The sequence below is a fragment of the Haliotis rubra genome, unplaced genomic scaffold (assembly GCF_003918875.1).
Source record: "Haliotis rubra isolate DU_JTF1 unplaced genomic scaffold, ASM391887v1 Scf1035, whole genome shotgun sequence".
NCBI lineage: Eukaryota > Metazoa > Mollusca > Gastropoda > Lepetellida > Haliotidae > Haliotis > Haliotis rubra.
The window spans coordinates 271498-290867 of NW_025764932.1; the positions used below are offsets into that span (position 1 = coordinate 271498).

Consider the following 19370-nt stretch of genomic DNA (forward strand, 5'->3'; position numbering starts at 1 on the left):
TTGCTAAAACTGAATTACTTTTACAAAGCGGAATTTAAGCCATATCACCAACTCTGACAACAAACATGGAACTTTTTTATCAAATTCTTCCCCAAAATAATAATGGGGTGATACCGGTTTAACACTTGGTTTGAAGCTTTAAAAACATAGGCGAGTGTATAAACGATAAATCATATATTTCACAACTTCTCTGCCATCATGGTCTAGTGGGTAGAGCGTCTTCCCAGAGGGCGGAATGTCGGTGGTTCGACTCTGTAAATAGTATTGCTATATACGACAACACCTCTTGCTGACTGTACCTATGTTCACACAGATTGCACCTGTCAACGAGCACACCCCCTATCTGATCTCTACTCCGTCAGCAGGCAGCATCCCTGAAAACACGGATGAACTGACCGTCATCACCACCATCCTGGCAGCTGATGAGGACCTGGGCCAAGATGGCGCTCTCACATACGCCATTGACTCTGTGACGCCAAGTAAGTCACATTCCATGGTATACATACAGGTTTTAAACCAGTTTATCATCCAAAATTGGGTTAGTTAAAGGACATATGGAATTTGTATCACAGTGTTTTGTAGACCATTGTGACATCATCGGTTAGCATGAGTGAGTGTGCGAGTATGGTTTTTAAGCCGCTTTTATATATATCACCTGGTTGTGGTCATCACCAGGTCTATATCACCTGGTTGTAGTCATCACTATGCCTAGATCACCTGGATGTTGTCATCACTATGCCTATATCACCTGGTTCTGGTCACCACTATGCCTGTATCAGCTGGTTATAGTCATCACTAGGTCTATATCAGCTGGTTGTAATCATCACCAGGTCTATATCACCTGCTTGTGGTCACCACCAGGTCTATATCAAATGGTTGTAGTCATTACCAGGTCTATGTCACCTGGTTGTGGCCATCACCAGGTCTATATCACCTGGTTGTAGTCATCACTATGCCCATATCACCTGGTTTTAGTCATAACTATGCCTATATCACCTGGTTGTAGTCTGCACTATGCCTATAACATCTGGTTGTAGTCATCACTATGCCTATAACATCTGGTTGTAGTCATCACTATGCCTAGATCACCTGGATGTAGTCATCACTATGCCTATATCATCTAGTTGTAGTCATCATTATGCCTATATCATCTGGTTGTAGTCATCACCAGGTCTATATCACCTGGTTGTAGTCATCACCAGGTCTGCATCACCTGGTTGTAGTCATCACCATGTCTATATCACCTGGTTGTAGTCATCACTATGCCTATATCAGCTGGTTGTAGTCATCACCATGTCTATATCAGCTGGTTGTGGTCATCACTATGCCTATATCAGCTGGTTGTAGTCATCACCATGTCTATATCACCTGGTTGTAGTCATCACTATGCCGATATCATTTGGTTGTGGTCATCACCATGTCTATATCAGCTGGCTGTAGTCATCACCAGGTCTATATCAAATGGTTGTAGTCATCACCATGTCTATATCAGCTGGTTGTGGTCATCACCAGGTCTATATCACCTGGTTGTTGTCATCACTTTGCCTATATCAGCTGGTTGTAGTCATTACCAGGTATATATCACCTGGCTGTAGTCATCACCATGTCTATATCACCTGGTTGTATGCATCGCTATGCCTATATCACCTGGTTGTAGTTATCACTATGCCTATATCACCTGGTTGTGACCACCACCACGTCGATATCAGCTGGTTGTGGTCATCACAATGCCTATATCACCTGGTTGTGGTCATCACTATGTCTATATCAGCTGGTTGTGGTCATCACTATGCCTATATCAGCTGGTTGTAGTCATCACCATGTCTATATCACCTGGTTGTAGTCATCACTATGCCTATATCACCTGATTGTGGTAATCACTATATCTATATCACCTGATTGTAGCCATTAACAAACCTACATTTCTTGATACATGGTCTTCATTAATGCACACATTTGTTTTCAATGTCTATACTGACAACGATCAAATTGAATGGGTCAGTCAAGTCGATATCCCGCCAACATATTCACTATGTAATACTCAGAAATGTTAATGACATTACCTAGGATTTGAATTTCCCAAATTACATGCATAAAGTCGCTTAAACTTGTATCTTGCATCTCAGCCACATTTTTATATACATCCATACTTTTTTCCTTTTCTTAATGAGCATTTGACATGTTCAACACGTTGAAATTGAAAATTATCTCAAAACGACTTTGTATCTATTCTATTCTATTACTTGCGAAAGAAATGAATGTAATCATACCACATAAACAAATAGTTGTGTCGACAAGTAAGCTGCCAAGACCAGACAGCGTGACTGAAGAGTGAGAAAGGCTTTCTCTATATGAAGGTGACTGTACGCACATTGCCATAATTCTTGGACAGCTTCAAACTATAAAACTATATTTAGGTTGCTGACTAACTGTCTTGTAAAGCACAACACGTCTTTCCTTCGCGTGTGCAGGTCGTCTCACGATACCCGTAGGTCTTCCTGGCTAAACAACAAGTCCATATTATCTTGATGTACTGTCGGGTGTGAACAATGAACCTATTGAGCTAGAAACAGACACATCTGGTGTTGTGTCTTGTCAATCATATCAGTTGACATGAAACACACACTCCCTACCAATAGGTGTTCTCTTTGGTACAGAAGCCCGATGGCTACATAAGGATATGAGTTACAGTTAACTGCTCCATTACATAAAGCATTACACGAACACTTTTGAATATCTCGCAAATCTTGACACTTGAACTTGCACCCCACTCCACTTACATGGAGCCAGTGCAAATTAAAAACCTTTGCACTGGCTTCCTGTTCAATACCGAGTTGACTTCAGAGTTCTGTGCACAGACTTGTGGCTCAACAACCTTGCCCCGTCATATCTCTCATCTCTCCTAACCCACAGTATGTGCCTTCCAGAACTCTGCGTACCCAGGATCAACATCTCCTGATAGTTCCCGAACCTCGGCTCTCCTCTTTTGGAAAGAAAAGTTTCAGCATGTTGCCCCACTCTTATGGAACTGTCTACCGCTCCAAATCAAAATCGCCCCGACCCATGACTCTTTTAAGAAGGCACTGAAGACTCTCCTTTTTACTAAAGCCTTCAACTGTCCTTTTCCCTTCTTCTGTGAATACTTTTAATGCGCCATGAGCATGCATCAGTGGGTGGACACTGGCGATTTACAAATATCCACTGTTATTATTGATAATAATTTTTGTTTAGTCACGAAGAGGGGAGGGTTAGGGTTTTACAGGACGACGGATGGCTCTGTCGTTCACGCTACCGTAATACTATGTACGGCGATGTTCGAATCCCAAAGTCGCCCTGATTATGAATCGTGGTGTGCCAGAATCACATGTGCTCGATGGTTTCAACAACTTTTAGCACCAAGATCACCTGCTTTTCCTCCAATACGTATCTTACAGGAAAATATTCAAAGGAGCGTTGAACCCAAATTTATCAATTGTTCTGTTTCAACTGCATGTATATTTAATTCTTTAAATCTTGTTGTTAAGAAAAATCTGAAACAATACTACCCAACTAGAAAGATATACAAATCTTAAAATTGATATACAAATTTCCATTGCATACAAAAATCGAAAGCATTGTAAGTGGAAACCTGTACAAGGTACACTAATTCTCACAAGTTATATATACAAAACTATAGTCAAACATTACAAAGATTAAAATGAACGCTGCTAAAATGTCCTGAAATTCAAATCATCCTGTTTGTCAGCCTCTGGAACGGGACTCTTCACCGTGGACGCCAGTACCGGAGAAGTAAAGGTCGGCGGTCAACTTGATGCAGATGCTGTTACCGGTGGCGTCAGCAGCTACACCGTCTCCTTCAGTGTCTCCGACAACGGCGCAACTCCCAAGTCCGTAACAGGTTCATTTTCTGTGGCCGTCACAGAAGTCAATGACAACACTCCCTTCTTCGACCAGAGTGAGTACGCAGTCGACGTTGATGAAGGCAGTGCTGTCACTGTGCTTGCACCTACTACAGCTGACCATGATGGAGATTCCCTGACCCTGACGATACAGAGTGGGAACGACGATGGCCTGTTTGAGGTCCAGGGGAGTTCTGTAGACGTGGCTTCGTCCCTGGATTATGAAGCCAACCAATACCATGTTCTCGTCCTCAGGTTGGTTTCTAATTATTCTCTTTAAAATTTGAATCGGGTTAGAAGTGATACACCAAAATGGGGAAAATGGTATGGACATCTTCTGAGAACACGACATTTGGGAGTATATTCTTACTCGTTCATCAGGTGATGGTATCCCTAACTTCCACATCATAATTGATATCATAACAGAGGCCAGGGTTAAACGGCGGGTCGGTTAAACATAATGTACCCTAGCTTTACAAGTAAACCTGCGCATTTTAAGGATTCATAGTTCTTAGTTTCATAAAGTAGCACGTTTGGTTCTATGCGACAGCTATTACCAATAACTCGTCATCCCATACACAGATCGTGCAACGCCGTGATTGGTAGTCAATGGACTTTTATTTACAGGTTTTGTTCTTACTTAAATAATGCTCGCACGCATTCCTAGAATATATAAGTGAAAGACGCATATTGCCTTATTCACTTCGCTCTATAAGTGATCATCCCTTCCTTAGTCAGTTCGTAATGTTCGTCGCTATTATTTGAGAGGAAATGAAGGGTGCATGGCTGGCCTTGTCTTTAGAGATGCAGTAGTCTGTGACGAGTTGTGTCCCTTTGACATAAAATCATTGATTGTCCTTGATAATGATTCTTGGTTTGTCAACACTGTCACCTTGCATATTAGTTTCACAAAAGTAGTAAACGTCTTTATCATTCTTGCTGTGGAGATGGGGCTCCAATGGTCAAGCGATCGGAAGCCATATAGGCATCAGTCACTCCAGGATCCTTAGGTGATAAGTTTGAATCGTAGATTCTCCCCAAATATGAATCATGTTTCATCAGTATCATATCCACGCTAAATGCTGTCACCGAAGACTTAGGACCTTCAAACGTGTATCTTCCATCCATCGACTCACTCACTCACTCACTCACTCACTCACTCCAGTACATGATTCTCGATATATATTTTACCAGGGTCAGTGACGGCACTTATTGGTCCGACGTTCCGCTAGTTGTGAATGTCCAGGACATTGTTGATGAGATCCCTGCAATCACACTTGTATCCAGCACCTCAATGGCAGAAGAACAAACCATTGGAACTCGGGTGTCTGGGGGATTTGTCGCCTCCGACCCAGATGCTTCGGATACACTGACATACGCCATAAGTGGTAAGCGAGCTAGGTTTGATTATATAGCCCCTTTAGCAATATATACATAAACTTCTAAGTAACTTGAAATAGACCAACCACTAGACGACTTACTGCGTGTCAACCAGACTACCTCGCCATCTGTGACTTGTAGAGTTACACATATCATATACAGTATTTAATGACATGTCAGTAAACGGTATCGATGCTCATGCTGTTGATCACTGGATTGCCTGGTCCGGACTCGATCGCTTACAGAGCGCAGGCATATAGCTAGGATATTGCTGATTGCGGATATAAACAAACAAACAAAATAGTAAAGGCTATAGGAGGCTTTCGATGCATCCACTAGGTTCCGTGTGAAAGGATACCTCTCTTATTGGACCGCCTCCGTGGTGTACTGGTTAGAGTGTCCGCCCGGAGAGCGGAAGGTCGCGGGTTCGATCCCCGACCGCTTCATACCAAAAGACGTTAAAATATGGTACTTGTTGGTCCCTGCCTGGCGCTCGGCATTAATGGGTACAGCAAGGACTGCTCGGCTCGGAGTCAGTATAATGTGTCTGAGTGGGGTATTCATGCTTCACTGCGGCATGGTATCTCAGTGGGCTAGCACTATAAAACCAGCTTCAGTCTGGGCTAGTACAAGCAGCCGCACATACACATACACACGCATGCACGTCGTCATATGAGCAAAATATTCTCAAGCACGACGTTAAACCCAATTTCACCTCACCTCACATCTCTTTTTATTTTTATCTTTGAGTGTTAAACTAATACACTTGGTCATTTTGGAGCCCATTCCATTTTTCCTCCGCTCCCACATCTCCTCCACGCCCCTCCCCTGTCCGCACCCCCTTTCCTTATCCTTCTTACCATGTCCCTGTTAGACTTAGGAACAGGAGGATGATACCCAACATTTAACATTGTGAGCAATCGATCGCAGTCTCTCGCGCGAACGCTGTGCTGTACCAACTAATCCACCCCTCGAACTTTATGATCTCATTGTGGTTATCTAGGATCCGGGAGCACCTATCTGACCATTGACTCCAGCACAGGGGAACTGACTATCGCCCAGAACGTGGATTACGACAGCGGACTGACACAAGTGGTCTTCACAGTAACAGTGACTGACACAGTCTCCAACCAAGCATCAGAAACAATAACCATCTCTGTCGACGACATCAATGACCTCTTCCCTGTTTTCATCCTAAATGTATACGAAGTTGAAGTCACAGAAAATTCGGCTGAAAGTAAGTTCTGCTCTGTTCCATTGTGTCAGTTACAGTCTTATTTTCCTGAAATAGTAAGGTGATGGACGTTAAGTGTTAAAGACAAGGATCCCGGTCTGGTGAACTTAAGACAGATTCTGGATACTAATTAATATTTTTCAGCTTCCTTATTGGCTCCTTTCTGTTATTATACATGCACAACATGATATGGTTAACGTTCACCACGAGAACTGAAACTCACGAGAATTGTAGCTTCTGTAAACAATCATAGGTCCGAAATGAATGATTGCAAATGAAAGGCAGAGAAGAGTGCAGTGTGCATGCATTATCCTTAAAGTTAAAACACTCATTTTTCATTCTCATAGACACTGCACTGGCTGATCTGACCTGTTCTGACGGGGACACGGGTAACAACGCTCTGTTTGACGTCACGGTTGCCAGTGGAGATGGTGGAGCAGGTATCTTCAAGATGTCCGGACTTCAGCTTCTCACGGACTCCACCCCCGCTGACTATGAAGCTCTTTGGTCATCAGGCTACATGTACACCTTGGTCATCACAGCAGTGGACAAGCCTGACCAGGGGGCACCCAACACGGGGACAGCGATAGTGAAGGTGACGGTCAAACCAGAGAACGAGTTCGACCCTGTGTGGACAGGACCTGCTTCAGATGGAAGTGGAACCTTTGTAGGAGATACAGTCAGTGAAGGAGAAGCTCCGGGATACGTGATCATAACATTCCAGGCGACTGATGCTGATCTTGGAGTGGATGGGGGGATCACATACAGTATCACGTCGGTAACAGGAGGTAGGCGAAGGGGATCCACTTGTATGACGTTGCAAGTCTTCGAATCCTAAATTCGCTCCGATTAGGACCAATGGTCTGACAATTCACTGAGCTTGCCTAAACCGACAAAAATGACATAACGGAACACTAACGAGGGGGCGCTAGTTTCATCTCAGTAGATATTTTATTCTCTTATATGACAACGTATTTATGTGATTTACAATTACGCTCACACTACTAAAATTTGTGAAAGAAACATCGATGTATGGTTAAATGAAGCGTGACGTTCTAAAGTCATTTTTATGTCATAAAAGATCATCAAAAACAAAACAAAAATTAGTATCATGTAGAGGAAATATCATTTATTTTCTTTGTTGTTTGTGATCTTAAACATCGATTGAGTATTTGGGATGACGTGCATCAAGCAAGATCCAAGCCTGACATTTGATCATGCATGTGTACTATTACAGCTTCCGGAGCTACCGCAACAGACAAGTTCTCTGTCGACCCCACAACAGGGGAGTTGACGGTTGCAGGAGCGTTGGACGTAGACACGGGGACGAACGGAGAATCCAGTTACACTATAGGGGTCAGAGCTTCAGATGGTGGAACATCATCTCGTCATGTGGACGGGTCTATAGCTATCACACTCACGAATGTCAATGACAACGCCCCTTTTTATGATCAGACTGACTACAGTGTAGATGTGGATGAGGATGCCAGCGTTGGAACAGTTGTAATTACCCTCACAACTGATGATCATGATGGTGATGCGGTAACGCTGGCAGTCGCAAGTGGACGAGATGATCTGTTTGAGTGTGTGGGGAATAGTGTGAAGATCAAAGCAGCTTTGGATTTTGAGACCGACGCTAATCACGTGTTGATAATACGGTATGCATGTTGGATGTCTTTTAGTGTCAGTGCACTCGTGAAGGTCCGGGTTAGAATGAGCCTTCAGTAACCCATGCTTGTCGTACGAGGCGGGATCGGGTGGTCAGGCTCGCTGACTTGGTTGACACATGTCATCGGTTCCAATTGTGCAGATCGATGCTCATGATGTTGATCACTGGATTGTCTGGTCCAGACTCGATTATATACAGATCGCCGCCATATAGCTGGAATATTGCTGAGTTAAACTAAACTCACTCACTCATTTTAGTATCACTGCAAATCATTCATATGTTTCTTGACTTAATGATGCCTAATATCCAATGCACCTGGAATATTCGGGGAGTTACTTTGATCTTTTATTATAATTATGTCACAAATCGTTTTGTGCCAAGGCATGTTTTGCTATAAATAATTTCAATTATGCACCATTAAGTCTGAATTTGCATTTTCAAAGATTGAGGGGGCGAGTCTTTCGCCGGTTGTAACAATACTCCATCAACATCACGTCGGGAGTCACAAGGAATGGGCTTCATACAATGTACCCATGTAGGGAATCAAATCCGGGTCTTCGGCGTGACGAGCGATAGCTTTAACTACTAGGCTACCCACCGCCTTTTCAAAGACTTAATGTGAAAAGTTTCATATTTGTTAATAGACCAGTCAGTGTTAACGGCGGTTGCGGATATTACAAAAACAAATGCCTTTCGCTCTTGGAGACTGAATGGACAAAATGGCATATCTTTGTCTGCACGGTTTAAATGTTTTAAGACCATTCATCTTTCTTTAACCTGAAGCATGACATCCACTTCCAGAGCCAGTGATGGTGTCTTTGAGACTGATGTTCCCGTCCAAGTCAAGGTCCAGGATGTCAGTGATGAAGATCCTGTCATCACCATGGCAGCAACAGCCACCATGGCAGAAGAACAGGCTCTAGGAACTGGAGTGTATGGGGGGTACCTGGTCACCGACCCTGATGCTGGAGATACTCATACATATGCCCTGTCAGGTATAAAGAAAGACTTATTCTTATGAAATAGCCATGATCGTAAAATTATTTTGCCTTTAAAACAGATTTGTTATGATTGTGGAAATAGTTGTGCAACTTATTTATCGTAATACAATATATACCTGCTGGCGCATTACTGTGTGGTACATTACTGACATAGCAGTCATGTACAACTACACGCAAAGCAAACGTGTCTGAACGATAATAGCAACGAGATCCACTGGTAACTTTGGTTTTGTCTCTAAAAGGAGGGACTAGACTAGGTGCCCATCAACACATTGTAATTCAGAATTAAATATAACAATGGTTGTTTTATACTGTACATATAATGTAATAACGATATAATACATAACTGGATATTTCAGTTGTTAAATTTACCCGGGTAATTGTAACCAGTATTTGTATTTAATAATTTAATTCGCAATTACAACAGCACCTTAACAACACTCTGGAAAAGCGTCACGTATGGATATAGCTATTAGTTACTTGATCGTTTTACAACAGGAGCTGACAGCATTTACCAACGTTTTGATTCTGCTAGGGTGTAATCTACAGTATTTGATTTTTATCTAAAATGTCGGTTTTTGAAAGGGACACATGTACATATAGCGGAAATAACGTAAGGGCAACTTACAAAAGTCTGAGCCACAGGACATGTTCTTCACTCTTTACAAAAGGAACTGACATCGGTTATCTCAGTGTTGATTCTGCTAAGGTGCAGTCTCAAGTATATGATGTAAAATAGAATTGTCGGCCTAAGAGGGGACAGATAAAGTGGTTCTAATGTAAGGACGATACACATTATAGTGTTGATCACTCTTTACAACAGGAGCTGACAGTGGTTACCTAAGTATTGATTCTGCCACTGGGGAGTTGTCAGTTGCCCAGAATGTCAACCGAGAAGGGAGCAGTGGCAAGACCCAGCTGGACCTCACCTTGACCGTCACTGACCAGGGAGGTCAACAGGCCACTCAGGCCTTCTCCATCACGGTAGAGGACATCAATGACTTGCCACCCGTCTTTAATCCTTCAGAGTTCACTGCGGAACTTACAGAAAATTCAGCCGCTGGTAAGCAGTCGTTCCGTAGAATCAAGACAGCAAACTAGCCGAAAAGAGCTGATGGTGCCGAAAATATAGCTGATATTACAGTTTACCAGGTGCAATAGACTTGTATTTTAAAGCATGGCTACATTTGATTCCGCACATGGGAACATACTGAGCACGTTTTTCGCTCTCAAGCTGTGCGGAGTATTTCCCACAGGGGAATACATATCATCCATCCATTCACTGTCACATATACGCCAATAATATTTGGCAAGGAATGCGAAACGTAAAGATTTTCAATGATCTGTTTCATTGTTTCAACTAATTCTTAACACCATTTTGGCCTTTTATATCCACAGTCGAATTTGTAAATTGATGGAAAACGACATTTTCTGGGGTCAAATGTCAAATGGTGTCATCTGGCGTCAGAGTTGGTGATTTACCATTTTATTCCAGATGTGTCGTTGCTGGATCTGACGTGTTCTGATGGAGATACAGGAAACAACGCTCTATATGACGTCACGGTTGCCAGTGGAGATGGTGGAGCAGGTATCTTCAAGATGTCCGGACTTCAGCTTCTCACGGACTCTACCCCTGCCGACTATGAAGCTCTCGGATCATCAGGCTACATGTACACCTTGGTCATCACAGCAGTGGACACACCAGACCAGGGGGAGGCCAACACGGGGACAGCGATAGTGAAGGTGACGGTAAAACCACAGAACGAGTTCGACCCTGTGTGGAGTAATCCAGTTCCCGATGGCAGCGGTAACTTTGCAGGGGCTACAGTCAGTGAAGGTGATGCACCAGGGACTGTCGTTACATCCTTCACTGCAACTGATGCTGATCTCGGCGACGACGGTGACGTCATCTACACCATTGCGTCTGTGACTGCAGGTAAGGAATGCTCTACTCGCGAACTAAAATATGTGTACCCTTAAATTTTATAACCCTGTGTTATAACCGGTTTAAAAGTGAATATTAATTCAAAATCTTCTATTCTCTTTGTGAAAGCCAAATGGATGAGTCCAACATTATTCACATCGTTATGAACGCCTTCCATGAGGTGACTCTTTCATTGTATTCTAACAGCATCAGGAGCTTCAGCACCAGACAAGTTCTCCATAGCCTCCTCTACAGGAGAACTGATGGTGGCAGGAGAGCTGGATGTGGACACAGGGACTAACGGAGAAAGCAGCTACACTGTATTGGTCAGGGCGTCGGACAAAGGAGCAACAGCCCGGACCCTGGATGGCAGCATCGTTGTTACATTAACAAACGTCAACGACAACGCCCCGACCTTTGACCAAACCGACTACACAGCTAGTGTGAGTGAAGCTAGTGCAGTTGGTACAACAGTGATCGCCCTCAACACTGAAGACTTTGATGGTGATGCAGTGACTCTGTCTGTAGCCAGTGGACGGGATGATCTGTTTGAGTGTGTTGGAAATGAGGTCAAGGTCAAGGCCCCTCTGGACTACGAAACAGACACGTACCATGTTATTACTATCAGGTATTTGTTATTCATTTTCTCTCTTCCCTCTCTACCTCACCTCTCTTTCTCCCCACTCCTCTTTATTCCTCTTTCGCTCGCTCTCTCTATATCCCCTATGTCTACCCCCTCTCTTCATCTCTCTCTCACTCACTTTCAGTCGCACGATATGGCTGAAATACTGCTGAATTAACGTTAGATTTTCCCTCACTTCCTCTCTCCCTCACTTCCTCTCTCTCTCTACCTCTCTCTCTCTCGCTCTCCCTATCTCCCCCCTCTCGCATCGATTGTGGAATTCTGTCAAAGGAGCACATTGAATTTTGAAAAGGTAAAAACACAACATGTGACATTCTTTTGTTTGTAGGGCTAGTGACGGGGTCTTTAATGCAGATGTTCCCCTCCAAATCAACGTCCAGGATGCAAGCGACGAGACACCTGTTATTGTGGTTGTTGCCGCTGCATCCATGGCAGAAGAACAAGCAATAGGAACAGGAGTGTATGGCGGATATGCTGCCACTGATGGTGATGCAAACGACACAATCACATATGCTCTAAGTGGTATGAGAAAACGTTGAACATTTTGTGATTTCACGGGAAGTGTGATAATCATAGCATATATACATGGGTTTTTTCTTTTATTCTTAGTTCAAGACAATCGGTGTGACTATATCTGACCACAGATGCGGAATTCGCATGAACCAGACGTTAAAGCCTCTTAAACACATACTGAGTTAAAATTAGTTCGTAGTTCAGGATTTCACTGAATAGATAAAACGCATTAAAGATATTTCCAAACATCCTAATAATATATTTTGCGAAAGAGTCCATTGTCCAATTCAAAATATTTCAACAGGTGTGTTTATGAATCACCATCAGATACTGATGATATCAGTTATTCGTCTGAAGGTGAGCATACGCTGCCCCACCGGCATAACTCGTCACGCATACATGCAAAGGCAAATCAATTAAACACAGATATATCATGACTGTTGTTGCAATACTATACTGTAACACATGCCATACAGACGAACACACGGTACAAGTAATACACATTTGCATTTATCATGGAACGCACGTTATTAATAGCAATGGATACTTATTGTGTATATTTACGGACAAATAGTCACCTTATTCTTCTTCTCGCAAGGTGCTGACAGCAGCTACCTAAACATTGACCCCAGCACTGGGGAGCTGTCCGTAGCACAACATATCGACAGAGATGGAAGCAGCGGCAAGACTCAGTTGGACCTCACCTTGACCGTAACTGACCAGGGAGGACTACAGGACACTCAGGCTTTCTCCATCACTGTAGAGGACATCAATGATTTGACACCAGTCTTCGACACATCAGAGTTCAGCGTAGAGATACCTGAAAACAGTGCTGCAGGTGGGCAATGGTGTTCTTCATTGCAAATACTGAGACACGCGAACCACGTGTTATAAATGTGTATAATGTTGTATGCATTTAGCTTGACAGTAGAAACTAGGATGTGAGCCTGGTCCCGTGGTATAAGGCGCTGCGATTCGCTTTGCAAGGTTGTATCCCTTTGGCATGCTAGAAACCTGGCTCGTGGTTCTCTGAAAAGATATCTTTGTGTGAATTTGTTAATATATTCTGTACACTATTATCTATGTAACAGCGATTTAAACAAGACCGAACTAGCATGTAATTAAAAACCCTATGATCGAACTTACCAGAGCTATTTCAAATGTATTAGATCTCTCGTTGTTGGATCTGACGTGTTCCGATGGGGATACTGGTAACAACGCTCTGTATGACGTCACGGTTGCCAGTGGAGACGGTGGGGCCGGTATCTTCAAGATGTCCGGACTTCAGCTTCTTACAGACTCCAACCCTGCTGACTATGAAGCTCTAGAAGCATCAGGCTACATGTACACCCTGGTCATCACAGCAGTGGACAAGCCTGACCAGGGGGCACCCAACACGGGAACAGCAATTGTAAGGGTCACAGTGAAACCTGAAAATGAGTTTGACCCTGTCTGGACATCCCCAAGTAATGGCATTGGTGCTGTAGATGTAGATGAAGACTCAGCTCCAGGTGCAGTCATATCAGCCTACCAGGCGACTGACAGTGACTTAGGTGACGATGGAGATGTCACCTACAGCATTGTGTCAGTAGTGAGCGGTTAGTAACATTAAACGTCATGTAGCAAGTGCTGCTGTGACCGATTCTTTATCATACACACTCAAACACCGTTTGTGTCGAATGTACGGTTGTCTATAAGTAAAACTTGGTCCTGTGAATTTCTCATTTAATCATTTTGCGATTCTGTCGAGCCTCGTATAATTCGAAGTATTTACGTAGGTTCCTTCAACTTGAACACTAGGGTGCTGTTTGACTGTGCTCGCGTAATCTACGGTTGTTTCAAAGTAAACCTTGTTCCTTTAGATTCCTAGTCATTTTGCGGCTCTGTTGAAAATCGTATAACTCGAAGTATTTACGTTTGTCCCTTCAACTCCGACATAACGCTGTTTGATAAGGTATTTTATATGTGTTTTTTCTTTATATTGTGTTCTTTTATGTTGCACTCTGCGTTCGACCATGATACAGATTTCTCCATGCCACGTGTGTAGCTAAGTGGTATATTTCAAACTTGGAACTATATATGAACCTCATTTCTAGTGTTCCCGTCATTATATTGCTAAATGCGGCGTAGCACTATACTCACTTACTTAAATACGAGTGACGAAACGTTTTTCCAAAGTCCTAAGAAATTTCTCAAAAGCAGAGTCGTTTGTACGCTTCCCTGAATCCGATGAGCGGCCCTAATCAATACTTAATTAATAGTTGTTTGTGGAAAGGTAAGTGTAGCCTACCAAACCAGTGGGTAAGAATACAGCTCAATATGGCAAAACAATATAATCATACTCTTTTATTTCACTTCCATTCTATTACCAGCGTCAGGCGGAGATGGATCCGACAAGTTCACAATAGATGCTGTATCAGGAGAGCTGATGGTGGCTGGAGAGCTTGACGTAGACACTGCTACTAATGGAGAGGCTAGTTACACTATCAGTGTTAGGGCTTCAGACAAGGGGGTGACTCCACGCACTGTGGATGGGAGCATCACCGTGACGTTGCTGAACACCAATGACAATGCACCTACATTTGACCAGCACACCTTCCAAAAAAGCCTCAGTGAAGACAGCGCTATGGATACAGTTGTCATCACCTTCAACGTCGAGGACCATGACGGTGATGCTGTGACATTGTCTGTAGTCAGTGGAAGAGATGACCTGTTCTCGTGTGATGGATATGACGTCAAGGTCAAGGGTGCGCTGGATTTTGAAACGGACACAACCCACGTTCTTGTAATAAGGTAATACTGAATACCTATATCCTTCTACCATTGAAGGTGTTCTTTAGATCATACTAGCTGTATATAGAGACCTTCGTGTCATGTTTATCACAGAATTCAGTTATCACAGAATTTGTTCGGTGTCTTTCATCATTGGTAACCGTAGATTAATCAGCTCATTCCAATGCATTGTTACAGGGCTAACGATGGTAAATACGACACTGATGTATCACTAGAGATCAATGTTTCCGACGTCTCTGACGAAGCACCTGTCATCACCGTTACAACAAGCTCAATGGCAGAGGAACAAACGACAGGGTCAGCAGTGGATGGAGGATATGTTGTCACAGATGCCGATGCTGGAGACGTCGTGACGTATTCTCTGTCTGGTATGGTCTTGCACTTAACGTTTATTTGGGTGCATCTGTATAAGATACACGTCTTTCTCTCTACATCAACCAGCGAGCAAGTGTACCCTTGGCAAACAGCTACAGATATCTAGCTCCATCGAGTATCTAAGATGGCAAAATATTGTGGCACTATTAGGTTTTTTCAACTTGTATCTGTAGTCCATATGTGCAGCCCGATGTCAACTGTAAGGCATTTTATGCAATTGAAAAGTGAATTTTTTCATCAATTCATTTCGGTATTTGAACTGTCAATTCCTTCATCATCCTGATATGTACATCTTTTGTACCACATGGGAATTGGTGCCTCCAGCGTGTGTGATTATGGACGTGAGATGTAAGTACAAGTATATTGTCTGGACCACACTATCCAGTGATTTATACTGTGAAAACCTATCGATGCAATCGGATACGTTGACCAACTTACTATCAACCAGGACTGACCATCCGAGCCATTTAGTCACCACTAACGACCAGCAGGGGCTGTTTGGGACGTACTCCATTCCGGAATTCCCAAAGAGTTACATCTGCAATAAGCATCATATACGGACCAGGAACTTGTAGTGTAACACATCATAGAATATCTCCGCCACTCACGGTTCTGATAGTCAATAAGTTTGCTTCATCCGCAGGTTCCGATAGTGGCTATTTCACCATTGATTCAACGACGGGAGAGTTAACTGTGGCACAGAATATTGACCGAGATACAGGGAAAAGTGAAGTGTCTCTAACCTTAACTGTCACTGACCAGACTGGACTTACTGCTACCAAGGATTTCACCATCCCACTTGTGGACATAAACGATCTCCCTCCCGTGTTCAGCCCGACAGAGTATGCTGTTGAAGTCATAGAAAATACCGCTCCCGGTATGTTTCTTCATAAAAATTAGGGGCGTTGGGGTAGCCTAATGGTGAAAGCGTTCGCTCGTGACGCAGAAAACCCGGGTTCGATTCCTAACATGTGTACAATGTGTGAAGCTCATTTGAGGTGTCCCCCGCCGTGATATCGATGGAATATTGCTAAAAGCGGCGTAAAACTAAACTCACTCACTCAAAACAATTCTTGTGCAATATTTTTCTACATATATTTGTGTGATATCTTACTAGGACTAGTACAATCAGCAACAGAAACGTAAACACTTGCAAAGCTAAAGGCTTCACCTTCGCAAATAGTTTGCATAAATCCGTTCATTACATGTGATTTAACGTACGCTGGTTTGTGACACAATTCCGTCGTGCTATAGCTGAAACACTTTTTGAGGCCTGCCTCACTTACTTTTTGGACAATTTTTAAATTGGTTTTCAGACACGTCCTTGTTGGACCTGACATGCACGGACGGTGACGATGGAAACAATGCATTATTTAATGTCCTTGTTCAACATGGTGATGACACATCTACAAAGTTCAAGATGAATGGTCAGCAGCTTCAGACGGATAACCTGTTGGACTACGAGTCGGTGGAGTCGTACACCCTGGTCATCACAGCGGTGGACACACCAGACCAGGGGGAGGCCAACACGGGGACAGCGATAGTGAAGGTGACGGTCAAACCAGAGAACGAGTTCGACCCTGTGTGGACAGCACCTGCTTCAGATGGAAGTGGAACATTTAGCGGGATAAGCGTGGAAGAAGACGTTGCTGCTGGTAGTGTTGTGGCGACGTTCTCTGCCACTGATGATGACCATGGGAATGATGGTGTCGTCACCTACAGCATCGTCTCAGTCACTGCAGGTAATGAGATCTTTTGATCTGTTAGAAACGAACTGATCATTTGAGTAAATATCATTTTTATCCTGAAACACAACTCATGAAAATGGTAACGCAGAATCAGCATTACCGCAATACATGGGTACCCGGTAGGATTTGTTAGTTTTGTGCATATAGTCATTTTTTCTTCTTTCATCTCAGGCAGGTGCGATAAGTTTGGTTCTGTTTACGGAGCATTCGGTAATGTTCAATATGTATTACGGCGGTCTGTACCAGATACCCTTGTGACTGACATCCTTGGAAGCGATCTACATCATTCAGATACCATTACAGGCATCACCCAAACCATCTAACCTCACTACCCGACAACGTTTGTCGCCTTGTATATCGTCCTGCGCTTAGAGCCCAGCCCATGCTTCACTTTCTTATTTGTTAAATTACTGGTATTCTATTGAACGTCCATAGAATGCTCATCCATGCACCTAAAGATGAATGTTAAGTTATATGTCAAAATTTAAGAGAGTCACAAATTACACCTCCGAACTTTAAGGGTAGAGAAGTACCAGAAACATAACGCGGCTTTTTTACAATTACTTCTGAAATGTGCAACTCTACAAATTTCTGATTCAGCTTCAGGTGGAACAGTTACTGATAAGTTTTCAGTCATTGGCCACACAGGAGATTTACTGGTGGCAGGCCCTTTAGACGTTGACGTAGGAACCAACGGGGAGGCGAGTTACACCATTGTAGTGAAGGCATCGGACAACGGCGCCACGCCGCGCTCTGTGGAAGGAACCATCACTGTCTCCCTCGACAACGTCAACGACAACGCTCCAGTGTTTGATCAGACAGAGTACCAGGCAGACCTCGGTGAAGACAGTGCTGTGGATACAGTTGTCATCACATTCAACATTCAGGACCACGACGGTGACGCTGTGACGTTGACAATCGCGAGTGGACGCGATGATCTATTCACTTGTGACGGTCATGACGTCAAGGTCAAGGCTGCTCTGGATTTCGAAACAGATACCTTCTATGTACTTTTAATTAAGTAAGTTTAACAGTTTGGCTGAACATTATCATATGTTACAGTTGACAATATACAGGCAATATCTTAAACTGTAAGCATAAACAAAACATATGATGTACGAAATATTTTAGAAAGCGTGTTTATGTTTTTAGAGCTAGTGATGGAAAGTTTGATGTCGAGGTCTCACTTCAAGTAGACATCACTGACGTCATCGACGAAGCACCTGTTATCACCATGGCAACCACAAGTTCCGTAGCAGAGGAACAAACAATCGGTACTGGAGTAGATGGAGGGTACATCATCACGGATGCTGATAAACAGGATGTCCACTCCTACACTCTCAGTGGTTAGTGCAACTAAATAGTTGATCATTCTGAATGCAAGACATATCTTGTCATGCACTTGTGACAGGAGACGATGGTTTCACGTGTCTGCTCATCAAGCCAAGTTCGAAACCCGCATTTGTTGTGTGTTAATCTAATTCGTCTTGCTTCTCGTCACGTATTGTTGCAATATAACTCATATCAATATACAACATATTGTTGCAATATAACTCCTCCACTCAACCTCCAAATAGTATGAGGACATACGTGGATCTAATATCGAATTTATTGAATTATTTTACCTACATATAAAGAGAAACAATATTACAATGGATAATTCAGATTTTATTCACAAATATATGTTTTGAATTAAATAAACTATCTGCAAGTATCGATGCCACGTTCTTTCAAATCATCCTGAGAAAGATTCGAGGTTTCTCAACTGATAGTAAAACCAACTGATGAAATATTTGTGTAATTGAAGTGGGTTAGTGATAAGTATGTCCTTCACAGGAGCTGACAGCGCCTACCTCAGCATTGATTCAGCCACAGGTGAGCTGACAGTTGCCCAGAACATCAACAGAGAAGGGGCCAATGCTAAATCAGCCCTGTCCCTCACACTGACCGTCACTGACCAGGCCGGACTCCAGGCCACCCAGGACTTCATTATCACAGTTGAAGACATCAACGACCTCCCGCCAACATTCAACCCATCTGTGTACGAGATCCAGGTCACTGAAAACACTGCTGTTGGTGAGTGTTATCCCCATACCCACCCATCATTATGTCCCTGGAAGCAACTCAAGAGGACCCTAGGTTGTCCTAGGAAGTATCTGGCAAATATTTAAATCGGATTATATCAGTATGG

General features: G+C 43.2%; 1 protein-coding gene across 1 annotated transcript in view; it reads left to right on the forward strand.

The window, feature by feature from the left end:
• The first annotated feature begins 301 nt into the window (after positions 1-301).
• Positions 302-19370, forward strand: part of LOC124273623 (protocadherin Fat 4-like) — a 43655-nt gene continuing 24586 nt past the window's right edge. Inside the window, exons 1-20 of the mRNA XM_046708904.1 lie at positions 302-479; positions 3746-4154; positions 5094-5287; positions 6283-6516; positions 6861-7301; positions 7751-8171; positions 8984-9177; positions 10007-10246; positions 10679-11119; positions 11315-11735; positions 12079-12272; positions 12862-13101; positions 13433-13861; positions 14636-15056; positions 15234-15424; positions 16075-16308; positions 16748-17173; positions 17780-18200; positions 18332-18525; positions 19016-19255. Of these exons, the coding sequence (XP_046564860.1) occupies positions 302-479; positions 3746-4154; positions 5094-5287; positions 6283-6516; positions 6861-7301; positions 7751-8171; positions 8984-9177; positions 10007-10246; positions 10679-11119; positions 11315-11735; positions 12079-12272; positions 12862-13101; positions 13433-13861; positions 14636-15056; positions 15234-15424; positions 16075-16308; positions 16748-17173; positions 17780-18200; positions 18332-18525; positions 19016-19255 (6163 nt within the window). The remainder of the gene's footprint in view (positions 480-3745; positions 4155-5093; positions 5288-6282; positions 6517-6860; positions 7302-7750; positions 8172-8983; positions 9178-10006; positions 10247-10678; positions 11120-11314; positions 11736-12078; positions 12273-12861; positions 13102-13432; positions 13862-14635; positions 15057-15233; positions 15425-16074; positions 16309-16747; positions 17174-17779; positions 18201-18331; positions 18526-19015; positions 19256-19370) is intronic.